This window comes from Ursus maritimus, unplaced genomic scaffold (genome assembly GCF_017311325.1).
Source record: "Ursus maritimus isolate PB19 unplaced genomic scaffold, ASM1731132v1 scaffold_1, whole genome shotgun sequence".
Classification (NCBI taxonomy): Eukaryota; Metazoa; Chordata; class Mammalia; order Carnivora; family Ursidae; genus Ursus; species Ursus maritimus.
Window position 1 is genome coordinate 84087916 of NW_024423343.1, and position 14606 is coordinate 84102521.

The 14606-nt window shown below is 37.7% G+C and overlaps 1 protein-coding gene across 10 annotated transcripts in view; it reads right to left on the reverse strand.

The window, feature by feature from the left end:
• Positions 1-14606, reverse strand: part of KYNU (kynureninase) — a 138977-nt gene that overhangs the window by 120990 nt on the left and 3381 nt on the right. For 2 of the 10 annotated variants that reach the window (XM_040645311.1, XM_008695869.2), the window contains exon 2: positions 14440-14585. The exons of 2 other annotated variants lie outside the window; for them this stretch is intronic. In XM_040645311.1, the coding sequence (XP_040501245.1) occupies positions 14440-14471 (32 nt within the window). In that variant the 5' untranslated portion in view covers positions 14472-14585. Of the gene's footprint in view, positions 1-1205; positions 1258-13892; positions 14008-14439; positions 14586-14606 lie in introns of those variants that run through there. 6 more of the 10 variants (XM_008695868.2, XM_008695876.2, XM_008695870.2 and 3 more) reach the window with 5 other exon arrangements.

The window sequence follows — 14606 nt, forward strand, 5'->3', positions numbered from 1 at the left end:
TCTGCCCTTTAGACTCTAAACACGCCTTGCCTTCCAACTGCTTAAACTTTGGGCACGTGAGCTATATCCTATAAGGATCCTACCGACTAAATACAGTAACTTTGTTTGTGTGTGAGCTGAACTAATGAGTTTGCTCAGGAGCTCATTTCCAAATTTGCATTTCTTCTTGCTTTGGGCTCTGGAATACACTAAGGACAGGAGAGAAGTTCTTTCCCAATTCTGGGAATAAAGGAAACTTGGATTTTGAGGCTGTGCCCAGCAGTCAAATGCAGTGTGAGTTCCTAGTCTACAGGCCGTTTGATGTTTAACAAATGAATATTTTAGCCAACAGTTTTAAAATAGGTTCTCAACTCTAGAATATAGTTTATTGCCCAATAGGTACATTTAAAAAATTTCTAAATTATTAATTTAGTCATTTAACAAGACAAGGAAGAAAGAGTTTGAAGATCAAGTGGAAAGTAGCCGGGAAAACTTAATAAATGCAAATTATTCCTTTAAGCCTATCATCTCTCTATTGTTCCACCTCTGTTATCTTTTTATGCTTGTCCCTGAGCTCAGGTGTTTGGGTAAATATCCTTTTAAGTATAAAATCAAAGAGTAAAGTTTCAGAAAGAAGACTAAAGATAGCAACTGGTTTGTAACAACATGGATGGATCTAGAGAATATAATGTGAAGTACAATAACCAGTCAGAGAAAGACGAATACCCTATGATCTCACTCGTACGTGCAATTAAAGGAACAAAACAAATCAGGGTGCCTGAATGGCTCATCAGTTAAGCATTCGAATCTTGATTTTGGCTGTGGTCATGATCTCAGGGCCATGAGATGGAGCCCTGTGTTGGCCTCTGCACAGGGCAGAGAGCCATCTTAAGATTCTCTCTCTCCCTCTGCTTCTAAGCCCCCAAACCCCCCACCCCATCGAATGCACACTCTTATCTCTAAAAAAAAGGGGGGGGGAGAAAAAAGGAGACAAACCAAAAACACATTTTTTTTTTTAAAGTGGACTCCACACCCAGTATGGAGCTCAACACAGGGCTTGAACTCTCAACCCTGAGATCAAGACCTGATCTGAGATCAAGAGTTGGACTGAGCCACCCAGGAGCCCCCAAAACACTCTTAACTGTAGAGAACAAACTGATGGTTAGCAGAGGGCAGGTGGTGGGGGGATGGGTGCAATAGGTGAAGGGGATTAAGAGTACACTTACCACGATGAGCACTGAGTAATGTAGAGAACTGTTGAATCACTATATTGTACACCTGAAACTAATATAACACTATATGTTAACTATACTGAGATTAATGGTTTTTTTTTTTTTTTAACATTTTATTTTTTTGACAGAGAGAGACACAGGGAGAGAGGGAACACAAGCAGGGGGAGTGGATGAGGGAGAAGCAGGCTTTCTGCTGAGCTGGGAGCCCGATGAGGGCTGGATCCCAGGACCCTGGGATCATGACCTGAGCTAAAGGCAGACGCTTAATGACTGAGCCACCGAGGCACCCCTAAAGTTTTTAAAAATGAAAAAAAAAATAAAGATAGAGACTGGGCCTGAATAATTGAACCCTTTTGTATGCATGCCTGTGCTTTTTTGAGCATCCAAAACATACCAGCTACAGCATTATTTGATTTAATCATCTCTACCATATGTTCACTGTATAACGTGGGACAATTTGCCTAACCCTCTTTGAAGCTCAGTATGCCATCTATCAAATGGACCTAAATTGCCTTTCTCAGAAAATTACTAAAATACAAAGCAATGCATGTAGAAAGCTAGAGTAATAAGACACATAAGTCCATAAGTGACACATTCTTTTTTCTTCCCCCCAAATTAATTAGAAAAAAGTATTACCTTCCATTCTCCAAAGAGGGGGATAAAACACATGAAATTAATTTAATACAAGTCATTGAACAAAGAAAAAATATATTTCATTTCATCAATCCTACTTTTACGATACTCCTACAAAGTGAGTCATATATCCTTATTTTATTAAGTTGAAAGAGTAAAACTTTGAATCAGGTCTGGGTGTCTCAAAATTTGCACATTTTTTTTTTTTCTGTTTTATTTATTTCTTGGGCTGTAAGAACTTTGGAAGATTGATTCTTATATCCAGGAAGTGAGCCTGGCCTGGAGTATGTGTCATTTTCGGTGAAGAATCACACTCCTTTCACTACTGACTGCGAATACAGAGATAGAAATAGAGCTACAGATTGACCTATCAAGGTCTTATTTGCACATTAGTTTTTCTAAAATCTCTGATAGTAGTGTTAGAAGGCATTCTATCAAAATATGAATCTGCCCTGTGATAAGATCCCCTGCCCTTCCCCATATAGGAAGGTGGTCTTGCCTGAAACAATCCTTTCTTTTGCTAGTAACTTTCTTGGGCCGCCCTCCTTCCTATAAAAACTCCATTGTTAGAACCACTACAGCTCCCCACTACTTGCTAGATGAGATGCTGCCCAATTCATGAATCCTTTAATAAATCTAATCAGCTCTTCAAATTTACTCAGTTGAATTTTGCCTTTTTAACACCACTGTTAAAGAACTTGCTTAGAGCTCTAGGCTACATTCCTATTCCTTATGTTTTGTAAATCTCTTTTTTAATTTGTTATCTTCTGCTAAAAAGCAAAATTCAACCAAGTAAATTTTAAAGATCTTAACTGGCTTTATTCAACAGTTCACAAATCTGGCAGCACTGAATTTAGCAGAGAGAAAGGGGCTCCTAGGAGCTGTACAAAATGAAAGACTCATAGAAAGAAGGAAGCTGGAGCAAAAATATTAGGCTAGATTAAATAAAAAATCAGATTAGTTATGGCAGGGTCACGTTCCCTTCGGGCATGGCATGGGTTTTCAGCTGGATTACCTAATTACTGCTGATCAGATACTTCCTGTTTGAGTGGTTTAAGATTCCATTTTGGGGGGAGGGGAACAAAACTATAATTAAGTCTCAGTTTGGTGATGTGGGGCTTAGCTTAAGTGACTACATTATGGGTTTATTATCCTGTTTTTGACACTTCATTCATTAAAAAAAAAAAGTATTAAGCATATTCTTTGCATCAGGCACAAAGCTAAATGCCAGGGATATCCTGCCCTAAAAATATAAAGGAATTGTGAAATATCAAGCCTTGGTGGGAGTGATGAAAATAAGTGCCACTTACGTGCCCCCTGTGGAGGGAAAAGAGAATAGATTGAGCTTCCATTTCTTCTTTTTTGGAAAGAAGAAGAAGAAGAAATATGTTGTTGCCAGGATAAACTGTTGTATTAATTCAGTTGTCTATTAATTTCCATATATATCATTTTGCCTATAACATGACAAATATCTAAAAGGTAAAGACTTTGATTTTACCCTCCTTAGCACCTTGTCCATAAAATGGAGCTAAACAAATATCTGTTAAATTAGTTACATTTTTATCAAAATGATTCAGTTTCTTCCCACAAAATTGATGATTAGGGATATAAGGGAAGTTCTTTTCTTCCTAGGGGTGAGTAAAGGACAGGTGGGGCTAGGTAGGGAAAAGTAGGGGGAATCCTTGATCAGACTCACAAAAATCCCAAAAATGTGGAAATGCAAGGAAACCAGAGATTAGGGAAAAAACCAGACCACCCTGCCCTAGGCCTGTGGGGGGAGTGTCTTTTTTACGATAATCACCTGTCCCCAACAAAGAATAACCAGGCCCTAAAAAAGAAGTAAGCCATTAAAGATGTCATCACCAGTCCTTACTCAAACTAAACATCACAAGAATGATAAGGCCATGAGTTCCCTAGTCAGTTCTAAATGAAAGACTGCCAGTGGAGGTCCACATTGGCAACCCTGTCGAGACCCCCTCCCTCTCACTCCTGAGAGCTTTTTGTCTGTGTCCTTGCTTAATAAACTTAAATCGCTTTACTCACTCTCCTTTGTCCACGAGATTCATTCTTGGACTCTGTGCGACAAGAACCTCACTCTCCCACTTCAGGGGTAATCCTTACATTTCCCTTGTTTTTCTGGGCTTATCTACCATAGCTAAACCAGTGCCAGGCAAATAGTAGACTTCAGTGGGTGTTTGCTGTATTATTTACCGAATTAAATTCAGTGCAGCCACTTGTTTGTGTAAGAATCCTAGGCTACACATCCATCTATGACACCCTAATGCTAAATGTTCCATGAGTAGAAATGGGTGATGAGATTGAACACAGAGCTGCTCGGTGGCCAATCCCGGTCTTACTCTTAACAAAAGTGTTCTGAGAAGTGAAAGAAAACCTCAACCTCAGGGAGCAAGTTGGGGAAGAACTGATAAGAAGCTGCAGTCACAAATTTGGGCATGGAAGGATAGCAGAATGCGCCCCTCCAAAATATGACTGCAGGAATTCAGAACTTGCCACCATATGTCGCTGTCGTGTATGGATTATCTTGAGCTGCAGGAATGTAAACAGCAAAGGGGAAAAGATCTCTCTGAGCTCCCCAATCAGCCTGAAGACAGATCCTTCCAAAGGAATTCAGTTATCAATCCCCTCCCTGGGAGTTCCCTCAACCAGGAAGATTGACTCTTGTCACAGGGAGGGGACTAGAAGTCAACACCACACCCAGACCAACTTGGTCATGATCACATCTCTTACCTATACTTGTAAGGGCCCATTCATCTTTCCTAATACTCATTTACTCCCCTTTAAGAGGCCTACATCTCTCATCTCCTTTTCCTTTTAAGATGGTATTTAAAGTCTGAATAAGTCTGAATCTAAACCACCTACGGGAGTTGTTCATTTTCCCTGGGTACCTTCCGTGTATACAGAAGGCATTCATGTTAACAAACTTGTTTTTCTCTTGTTAATCTGTCTTTTATTATGGGGTCCCACCTGTAAACTCAGAAGAATAGATGAAGAATTATTTTTCTTCCCTACAATATACAGAAACTTTCTAATTAATCTATTTTGCAAATTAAATAACAATGTTTTAGGACCTCAATCATCACTTCTGTAGAGGGAGATTTAATCTGAGTTGTTATTGGGACTCTCCTTTCCCGGATATTTTAAGCACAACAAAATACCCTGAGATGAACCTATTAGCTTCCTTCTCTCTTGTCTCTTCTGCCTCTTTTTCCCCACTCCACCTCCCTGCCCACCCAAATACTCTTTCCCCTTCCTCTTGGGGGTAACCAATATAACATAATATATTCTTTTTTAAAAGCCATGTCAGGATGTTCTCACCAATTTCTATTCTGAAGCCACGGAAGGCAGAATGTTATTTATATGGGTAGAGAAAAATATAAAGAACAGAACACACACACACTTAAAATTCTCCTCTGCTCTTCTCCTCCCCTTTCTTTCTCCCTTATTCCTCCCTTCCCTACCTTTACCTCTCCTTCTCTCCCCCTCCCTCTTGCCTTCATTTGCAAGAAAAGATTTCTTTTCCTTTGGTGGTTCTTGGTCACATCACTTCGAAGAATGAAGAGGTAGACCAGAGAGAGTGGTGGGCAGCAAAGCAAGGTTTATTGAGTGATAGTACAAAGCTCCCAAACAGGGAGGGGCCCCAAGAGGGTTGTCAGTTTGGTGTTTAAATCCAGGGGTTTTTATGGGCTTGTTGGCAGGCTGTTTTAATCTGATTAGCCCTGCATCCAAGCCCCTGCCATCCAATCAGGTTTTTGTCACAGATGTCAAAGATGGCGGCTCCTTCCTGGGTGGTGTAAAATCTTTTAAGGGTGGTTTCCTCTTGGGTGGGGGAAGGCAGTCCCTGACTGCCTTTCTTCCAACTCTCCATCACTCATCTCTCCCCAGTCCCTCTCCCCTTGCCTTCCCTCCATCTCTTTCCCTCCCTCTCCTCCTTCCCCTCCCCCATTTCTATAGCAAGGAAAGCAAAACAAATTAATGTGCCAATAAATCACTAGGCTATATTCAAATAATCTATTTTCTCCTTCCTGTGAAGTATATATTCTATTAGAAAAATTTCCCAGTAAGGGGCAGGGACTTTCCCAACCTCTTTACATAGTATTTTCAGTTTTTCTGAGAAAAATATAAGAGCTTATTATAAACAAACGCTGTTCTGCCAGTTGGTGATTAAAATTTGTTTAGAAACTAAAATTCCTGTAACCCATTCACTTTTTCCTACATCAGAATTTCTCCTTCACTGTTAAATTCACAAAGGTATTTAAGGTGTGTCCTGGCAAGGGAATTTTAATAGCTCTCTATTAATATGTGTTTGCATGTCAATTTGCCCAAATGCCTGATATCTTACATGAAGAACTGCAATTAACAAAATAATTTAATTTTTTCTCTGTTTTTAAATAAAAAGCAGATTATAAGAGTCAGAGCTAGGTACAAAGAGTTTTCACACAATCCATATATACAGGCTTGCTAGTGGGTTATTTGATACTGTATGTAACTAATTAGATCTATTTGGTTTGTTTATGTATGATGATTTATGAAATGTTAAATTGTAAAACTTTGAAGATGTATCAATTTACCATATTTTATTGATTTCATATTTTTAATTTTTATTTTGAAATAATTTCACTCCTACAGAAAAGTTGCAAAAATAGTACAAAGAATTTTGTATATCTTTACCAAGATTCACCAATTTCACATTTTGATACATTTGGTTTTTTTCTCTCTCATAAACATACCCACACACTTCCAACACACATATGCCTGTGTCTTTTCTTGAACCATTTAAGACCAAATTGAAATATTATATCCCCTTATCACTAAAACTTCCTAAGTGTGACTTCCCAAGAACAAGGATATTCATTTACATAATCTCACCGTAGTTATCAATATCAGGAAATTCAACATCAATAAAATACTGTTATCTAAGAAACAAACCTTATTCCATTTTGTTCCAATTGCGCATGATAATGTCCCTCTTAACTGTCTTTCGAAGTACAGCCTCAAATCCAAGATTATGCAGTGAATTTAACTGTGACCTTTCTTCAACAGTTTTTTTTCTGCCTGTCCTTATACCTTTTTGTTTTTCATTTTTTGTGTTTATTTGTGTGTGAAAAAGCGCATAACACAAAATTTACCATCTTAACCTATTCTAAGTGTACAGTTCAGTAGTGTTAAGTATATTCATATTGTTGTTGAACTAGTCTCCAAAACTTTTTCATCTTGTAATCTTTAAACTCTATACTAATTGAACAACTCCCCTTCCCACCGCTCCCAAACCCCTGACCATTACCATTCTACTTCCTGTTACGAATTTGACTACTTTAGATACTTCATATAAGTGGAATCATATAGTATTCTTTTTTTGACTGGCTTATTTTATGTAGCATAATGTCCTCAAGCTTCATCTATGTTGTAACCTGTGACAGGATTTCCTTTTTTTGTGTGGCTGAATAATATTCTCTTGTATGTCTACATTATATTTTGTTTATCCATTCATCTACTAACGGATATTGGGTTACTTCTTTTGACTATTGTGAATATGCTATTATAAACGTGGTGTGTGAATATCTCTTCAAGACTCTGCTTTCAATTCTTTTGGATATATACCCAGAAATAGTATTGCTGGATCATATGGTAGTTCTATTTCTAATTTCTTGAGGAACCTCCATTTTTACGTGCATTTCTCTGTTGATTAGTGATGTTCAGCATCTTTCCATATGCACGTTGGTTGTCTTTATCATATAAAACACTAATACTTTTGAAGTGCAGAGAATAGTTATGCTATAGAATATTCCTCATTTTAAGATTATCTGCTGTTTCCACATAATTTGATCTAGGTTCAGAATTTTGGGCAAGAATGCTTCATTAATGACATTAAGACCTTCTCAGGGAATCTCATTAGGAAGCACATGAGGTCAGTTTTTCCCATCATTGGGGATGATAATTTTGGAGCTCAAATTGTCCCACATTAGCCAATGGGAGCTCCTTCAACTTGGTTCTTGTCCTTTTGACATGTCACCATCATTTTGTTTTTGAGCACTTGCTTACTTTCTAGCACAAGACGTTCCCAGGCTAATCTTGCATCAGCCCTGCAATCAGTCATTCTTCCAAGGGGCTTTGGTTCTTTTTAGAGGGGACAATTAAGAAACCAAATCTGGTCTGTAGATAAGCTTATTGCTACCAGGTATCAATGCCTCCAGGCACATAGTACTGAAAAAGTTATTTAGATTGGTTCTAGCTTTTCCCCATTCAGAGTGGTTTTATTACATCTATAAAATACAGTTCAATTTATTATTTTGGTTTGTTCTGAATTTTAGGATTTGCCCAATTCTTACTGATTTAATTTTAATTTTTAATGCTTAAAATATTATTTTAACATTTTAATATTTAATTTAAATTTAATAATTAAAATGAAAATCGTAGTTTAATATCTAAATATATGAATAGGCGCATAAATATATTTACATACACAAATATGTATATATAATAAGTAAATATGTGTATGTGTTTATGTATAGAAGTATATGTATCTTCAACACAAGAGAATGCTTACCTTATTCCCTAAATAAGAAGGCGTCTACCCAGTTTTTCAAAGGACAAACACCTGAAGTATTTCAACTAGACGCTACCATTTCCCTCTGAATGAGGCAAGAAAAGTCGAACTAGTGACCAGAAAATGATTTAACATCTTTAAGAGATTGAGGCCAGTTTTTGCCCTCTCAATACTTTGAGCGCAGAGGCAAAAAGGTCAAACAAACACTGCAAATTTACTCTCAAACAGCTCATTCTGTAACGTTAGTATAGCTAAGTTGGGATGGGACAGACAGAAAGCAAACTTTGTTTACCATTTTAAACTGGAAGCTATGTTAAGATTCTTGCAGGTGGAAAGTGATGGGCAAGTAGAAAAAATGATGACAGGGACAAAGAAGCCTGGTGATTGTGTCTGTTACTGTCCTGCATTGTACATCTTCTTCTACCTAAAATGCCAGCCACAATTCTTGTGTCCATGTGACCCTTGGTGGAAATAAAATACTAGAGTTGGTGTTTAGCACAGTATGACTTGATGGGGTAAAGAGATGATCTCTAGTGGAGTGAGATAGTCTATAAAACGAAATAAATTTGTAGAAGTAAGAACTCAGGGAGGGGGTGATAAGTAGTATACCCTTCTCACCCCACTACACGCACACATACTTTTGGAGCAAGAGAAGGCATTCTGAGGATGAATCTGCTCAGGTACCATTGACATTTCAAGGAACGCGGTAAATCAGTTGGCATCTGGGTGGCTTTTCAAGAAGGTCAGATTTTATCCCAAGCTGTACACTTGAACCCCACTGCTTTTGGCTCTGAGTGAATTTAACTCTTACAGAACTCCAATTTGACTTTCTGCTTTAGCGTGAATTGGGGGAAGAGGAAGTAAAAAAAGCAGAAGCATGAATTTTACTTTATATATATTCTACTTCAAAAGGTGATTCTGCTCTGAGAAATCATAGAAGAAATATTCAGGTCTAAATTATGCAGAATGGTGCTACTCTTTGCTTTGGGTGCTAGGGAGAATAAAATCAATTTTTTGCTCTACCTTTACTGTCCTTGGGGGACCTTGGGTTGGCATCATTGGGTTCTAACTTTCTTCTGTAGTTACTGTACAATAACTTATCCACTGGATCAATCACTTTACTTATTTATTTTTCATCTATATGTGGCCTATTGCATTTTAACACATACCATAAATTCCATAACACTGGTTAAATGATAATGGATAAACAAACAGATAGGTAGATAGATACATAATTGTGATTCTTGCTCCCATACAAATTCCTCCTCTCTCGTTTTGGCTGGGCTTAATTGCTGTTCTGTAATCCACTTATCCATACCTGTTGACTACGATATTGTATTCTCTAGAACATTTGTTTAAAATATTCATCCTCATGATCCTTCATTTTACGAAGACTTCAAAAAGCTTTGGAAAAAGCCAGATCTTCACAGCCTTCCCTGTGTTGATCAGAGGATCCCCAAGCTATTCTACATGACAAAAGGGCTTCAAGGTCTAGATGTTTGCTGTGGTATCCAAGCCAGCCAGGGCGTACTTAGTTTGTAGATTAGCTACATCTCTTATTCAGTTTACGTAGGACCTACTTCCAATAGGACAGTTTATATATTGTCCGACTTGTAACTTTCAATTATCAGACACAGAACAAAGATAATTCCTTGTAATTATTACTAATTACGAATTCATCCCGTATAAGACCCCTGTATTTGTATTGTGGTTGCAGGAATGAACTTTTGGACTCACTGCCCTAACACAGAATGAATGCAATAGTAGGTTAATGTTTTACTAACACCATAGAAGCTAAGTAGGAGACTCTAAAATTCAAATTAAAAGACACTAATACAGAACAAAAATCATCAGCGGGAAGAAATCTGAAGAGGAATTATTTCCTAATTTCCTTTTATCTGTGTGACTATGAAAATCACAAGATCATCATCCTATTGGGGCTTTACAGAAAGCATGAAGCCCTCACTTTGACTAATTACTACCTATTCATTCCTTCCATCCCGTTTCCACCATCACTACCTGTCATGACTTACCAAGGGCTCTTTGTGACTTGGCCTGTGTCTACCTGGGATTCTCATTTTGGCCCTTTTCCCCCATGTGTGTTATAGGCTAGCCATGCTAAACTTAACTATGAAAATTTGACTGCCCTTACTCTCTCATCCACCTCTCTGTTTTCCCTTATACAGTTACTTTCTTCTGTTTGCAATGTTCTTTTCCCTATTGATTGTACTTTCCCAAAAATTGCTTCAAGTTTTCCTCTTTAACTTTGTGGCCTTCATTTACACTCCAGTCAGATTTTATTATCTGTTTTATAATGCTTCCCATGATATTTTATTTAACTGACTGATTCTGTTTCAAGAAAATTAAAGTCTCCTGTAGCTCAGAAGCATAACAGGTCCCCAGGAGGTCTAGGGGATTTATCTACCAGTGTGGTCCAATCCTTTTAGTTGTCGTTGAAGCAATAAATCAGCATGGCTTAAAGTGTAGGTCCAGGAGACAAAGGTTTCTGTGTTGTGAGATGATTTAGCTAGATCTTATGGTGTGTAAAGCCAATTGCTGTTGCACTTTCCTCCACACTATTGTACTGACTGTGACTTCTTATGACCATGGCTGATCTATGTACTCTCTCTTCCTGTCTTACGTTTCTTTCCAATACTTAGAGTGGAATGGAGTTTAGAGATTGATCCTCAGTCTATCCAGTTGTCCAGAATTACTGCTCTGGGTAAGGTATTCTTTATTGTGTCCCATAGAACTCTGACACCTGCCTTGGGAGAACTCTGTCTAGGGCTGATATGAGGTATGAGTGTACTCACTGCACCCAGACTTCTTAGGTCTGAAACGTTACTGTGTTCAGCAGCTATTCTTCATAATTTCTGGTTTGGAATTATAGCTATTACCTGTTTTAGTAAAGAGAGAGTTTTCTTCTCCATTTTCTAAGGATTGTTCTCTTGACTTCAAAGAGAAGAGCAGAGTAGTAAAGCCTTTTTTTTTTTTTTTGAGAGAAAGAGAGAGTGAGTGTGTGCACACACGTGCATGGGGGAGGGAGGAGCAGAGGGAGAGGGAGGATCCTTAAGCAGGATCCACACCTAGCACCGAGTCATACACGGGGCTTGATTCCCATGACCCTGAGATCATGACCTGAGCCAAAATCAAGAGTCCAATGTTTAATGACTGAGCCACCTACGCTTCCCTAGTAATGCCATTAATGTTTCTTATTAACGGCAAGCTATCCTTAAGTCTTACTTCCACTTCTACTCAATTACTGAGCCTCGTCTTGGGCAAAGCTCTAATGATTTGCCAATTAGGAAAATCCAAACTGCCTTCTCTGCTGACAGCCTCTACACTGACTGCTCTTGTTCCTAGCATTTCTTTAACAGTGCAAATCTCAGTTTAGTCTCTATCCTCATTCTCCTTTACCGCCTCTCTTCCTATCTCACAGCTTTTCCTTTTGTCACTCATAAAAACACATCTCTTCACTCATGACTTATGAGATATGACTAGTGCATCTATTACTACTGCTTCTTATGTTCTACATCTCGATTATGGTACAATTACAGCACAGTACAATAAAAAGAACACTCCCTATCACATTTGTGGGACTTGAACATATTGGCATATGGTTTACGGAACAGTGTGTTATCTAGTAAGAGCTTCTTAATAATCCAAATGCCATAAAAGTACACCTGTATTGCTCATTGAATTACATGAGGGTCAGCTCAGTTTGGAAAGCTTGAACATATGCACAATCCCTAAGTCTATAATATTTTGTAATTTACTTGATTATTAAATGAAATTTACTGATTAATGTAATAAAAGTCAATAGCTGGTCTGAAAGCTTTCAAAAAAAGTAGTTATTTCATATTTACATGTGATCTATTAGATCTCCAGAGAACATGATTATAATTAAATTATTCAAAGCATTCTGAAAGTACATCCTGTGGAATTAGGAAGAGGTGATGATGATTTTGCTTAGGAAAGTCAAAGAAGTTTCCAAAGAAGCTTGAAGCTACACCCTTTCTCCCTTGCCTGTGGCTGTCTCTGGTAATGGAATTCACATCGTACTCTTTTCCTCTGTGCCTAGATGTGATCTTCCATCCACTTAACATAGTACTCCAGGAACTAATTTGAAGGGATGAATTATTTTTATTAATCTAGGCTGAACATATACAATTTAGGACAGCATGCATTTTATACTGATCTGATTTAGATAAGTGAGTATAAAACGCTCCCCAGAACTCCTTGCTGGTAAGGAATCTGGCCAAGAACAGAGGTATTGATTGAAAGAGCCAAGAAAGGAAACGAGGGTGGGAATTTATCAAACACTAGCAGCTTACTTTAATGATCATTTCCTGAGAACTTCTGAAATATTTTCAATGTTTAGAGAATTTGTTTAGTAACTAAAAGGAAAAGTTTCTACTGAGCGAAAACTTCACACACATATAAGAGCATTCCAATTGACCCATTGTTTTCCATATCTATCTCTGTTTGCCAATATCTATAATACAAATATCTAAAATACAAATATTTTGCCTCATGACTTTATGAATGATTCTATTTCCTATCAAGACATTCTAGTGTATTTTATTCTTTCCCTTCTAGGTTTATTCTTCTTCATATAGAAATCAGACACAATTTAGACTTTGTATTTCATGATACCTTTTTCGAAATATTTTGACATGTTGGATGATAAATCACACACTAGAGGCAAGAGTAATGGTGATGAAAGTGTTGCACTTTTGAAAATACAAATATATGGATTCAATGGATAAAACTGTGCCCAAATGAAGAGAGTGTGGATCCCTCCCTCATCAGCAGGTCAGGTGCTTGCTGCAGAAATGCAGGTCAGCTTTAAGGGCAGAGTGTGCTTCCCACACAGGCTGGAGTGCCAGGCTAATGTGAGTTCAAGTGCAGAGTAATGGCTTCTGACTTCCCAGCTGCATCTCCTTCATCTGTCACCATAGTGTACATTCTAAACTTCCTGTGTCTAGCTTGAGACTTTGGTCCTGGATTAAATATAATACAGAAGAAATCATTCAATTTAAACATAGATTAAAATTAAATTTAAATCTAAGTTTATATATGTATCTAGGTCCATCAAACTATTAGCTCAATTTGAAAAAGCTTAATAGATACCTAATATGAACTGAATTCTCACCAAATATTAAATGCTGTACTAGTATTTTATATGTAGTATCTCATTTTATCTTTAGAGGGAAAAAAGGAGCTATAGGGACCATTACTATTTCTACTTTATAAGAGAGGGAATTGAATTCGGCTAACAGAAAAGTAGCAGAGATTAAAAGTAGATAAAGATTAATATCAAGGATATTTAAGGAATTCCTCATGAAAAAAAGACAGAAAACAATAAAAAATGGGCAAAGGATTAAAATATGTAATTCACAAAGGGACTCCATACATTTTCAAAGAGATATATAAACACTTTAGGAATCAGAGAAGTGCACATTAAAGTCATGCTACCATACCTTTATGCAGCAATCATGTTGATAGAAATTAAAAATTTCAGACGGCACCCACAGTTGGAGGAAAAGTAGAAAGTCTTGGACATTTTGGTCTAGTAAAACCAATAAGGAGAACTTTCTGCAATTTATTGAAATGAAACAGAAATATACTCTATGAATCAGCAATTCCACTCTTAGGGATAGATCTGTACTGTTTTTCCCAGTTCAGATATTTGAACTAACTCACCAGACCCCAAAAATATACCCACTTCAGACTTTTATTTACCCAATGCAGAGATCTGAAAAATATCCACAGTATGAACTCACGTGGGCCTAATCTCTGTGCCCTGGGAGTGGGCTGATTCTCTGACTTGAGCTGTTAAGATCTGCATGAGGAATTTATCTTTGGGAGAGCTTGTTCCAAAAGCTCTCAGTGGCTTGGTAAATAGTCAAGTCAGGCTCATCCAAATAGTTAGGCCAGCGGCAAACTATCAGTAAAGAAGCTAACCTTGCATGTTGTCAGGGCAGTTTCAAACCCTAAACAAAACAATAGAAATTCCACTGCCCTTACCTTGACTGAGTCAAAACCAGACATCCAATCATCCCCAGCGGTAAAGATACATCTCTCCCTGTGCAGCTGGAAATTAGGTCTATTTCTCGTAGAAATCCTCCCACACTGACAGAAAGAAAGGTGTGACACAATCCATCTTCAGCATGCTTTTCAGGGCAAGGATTCAG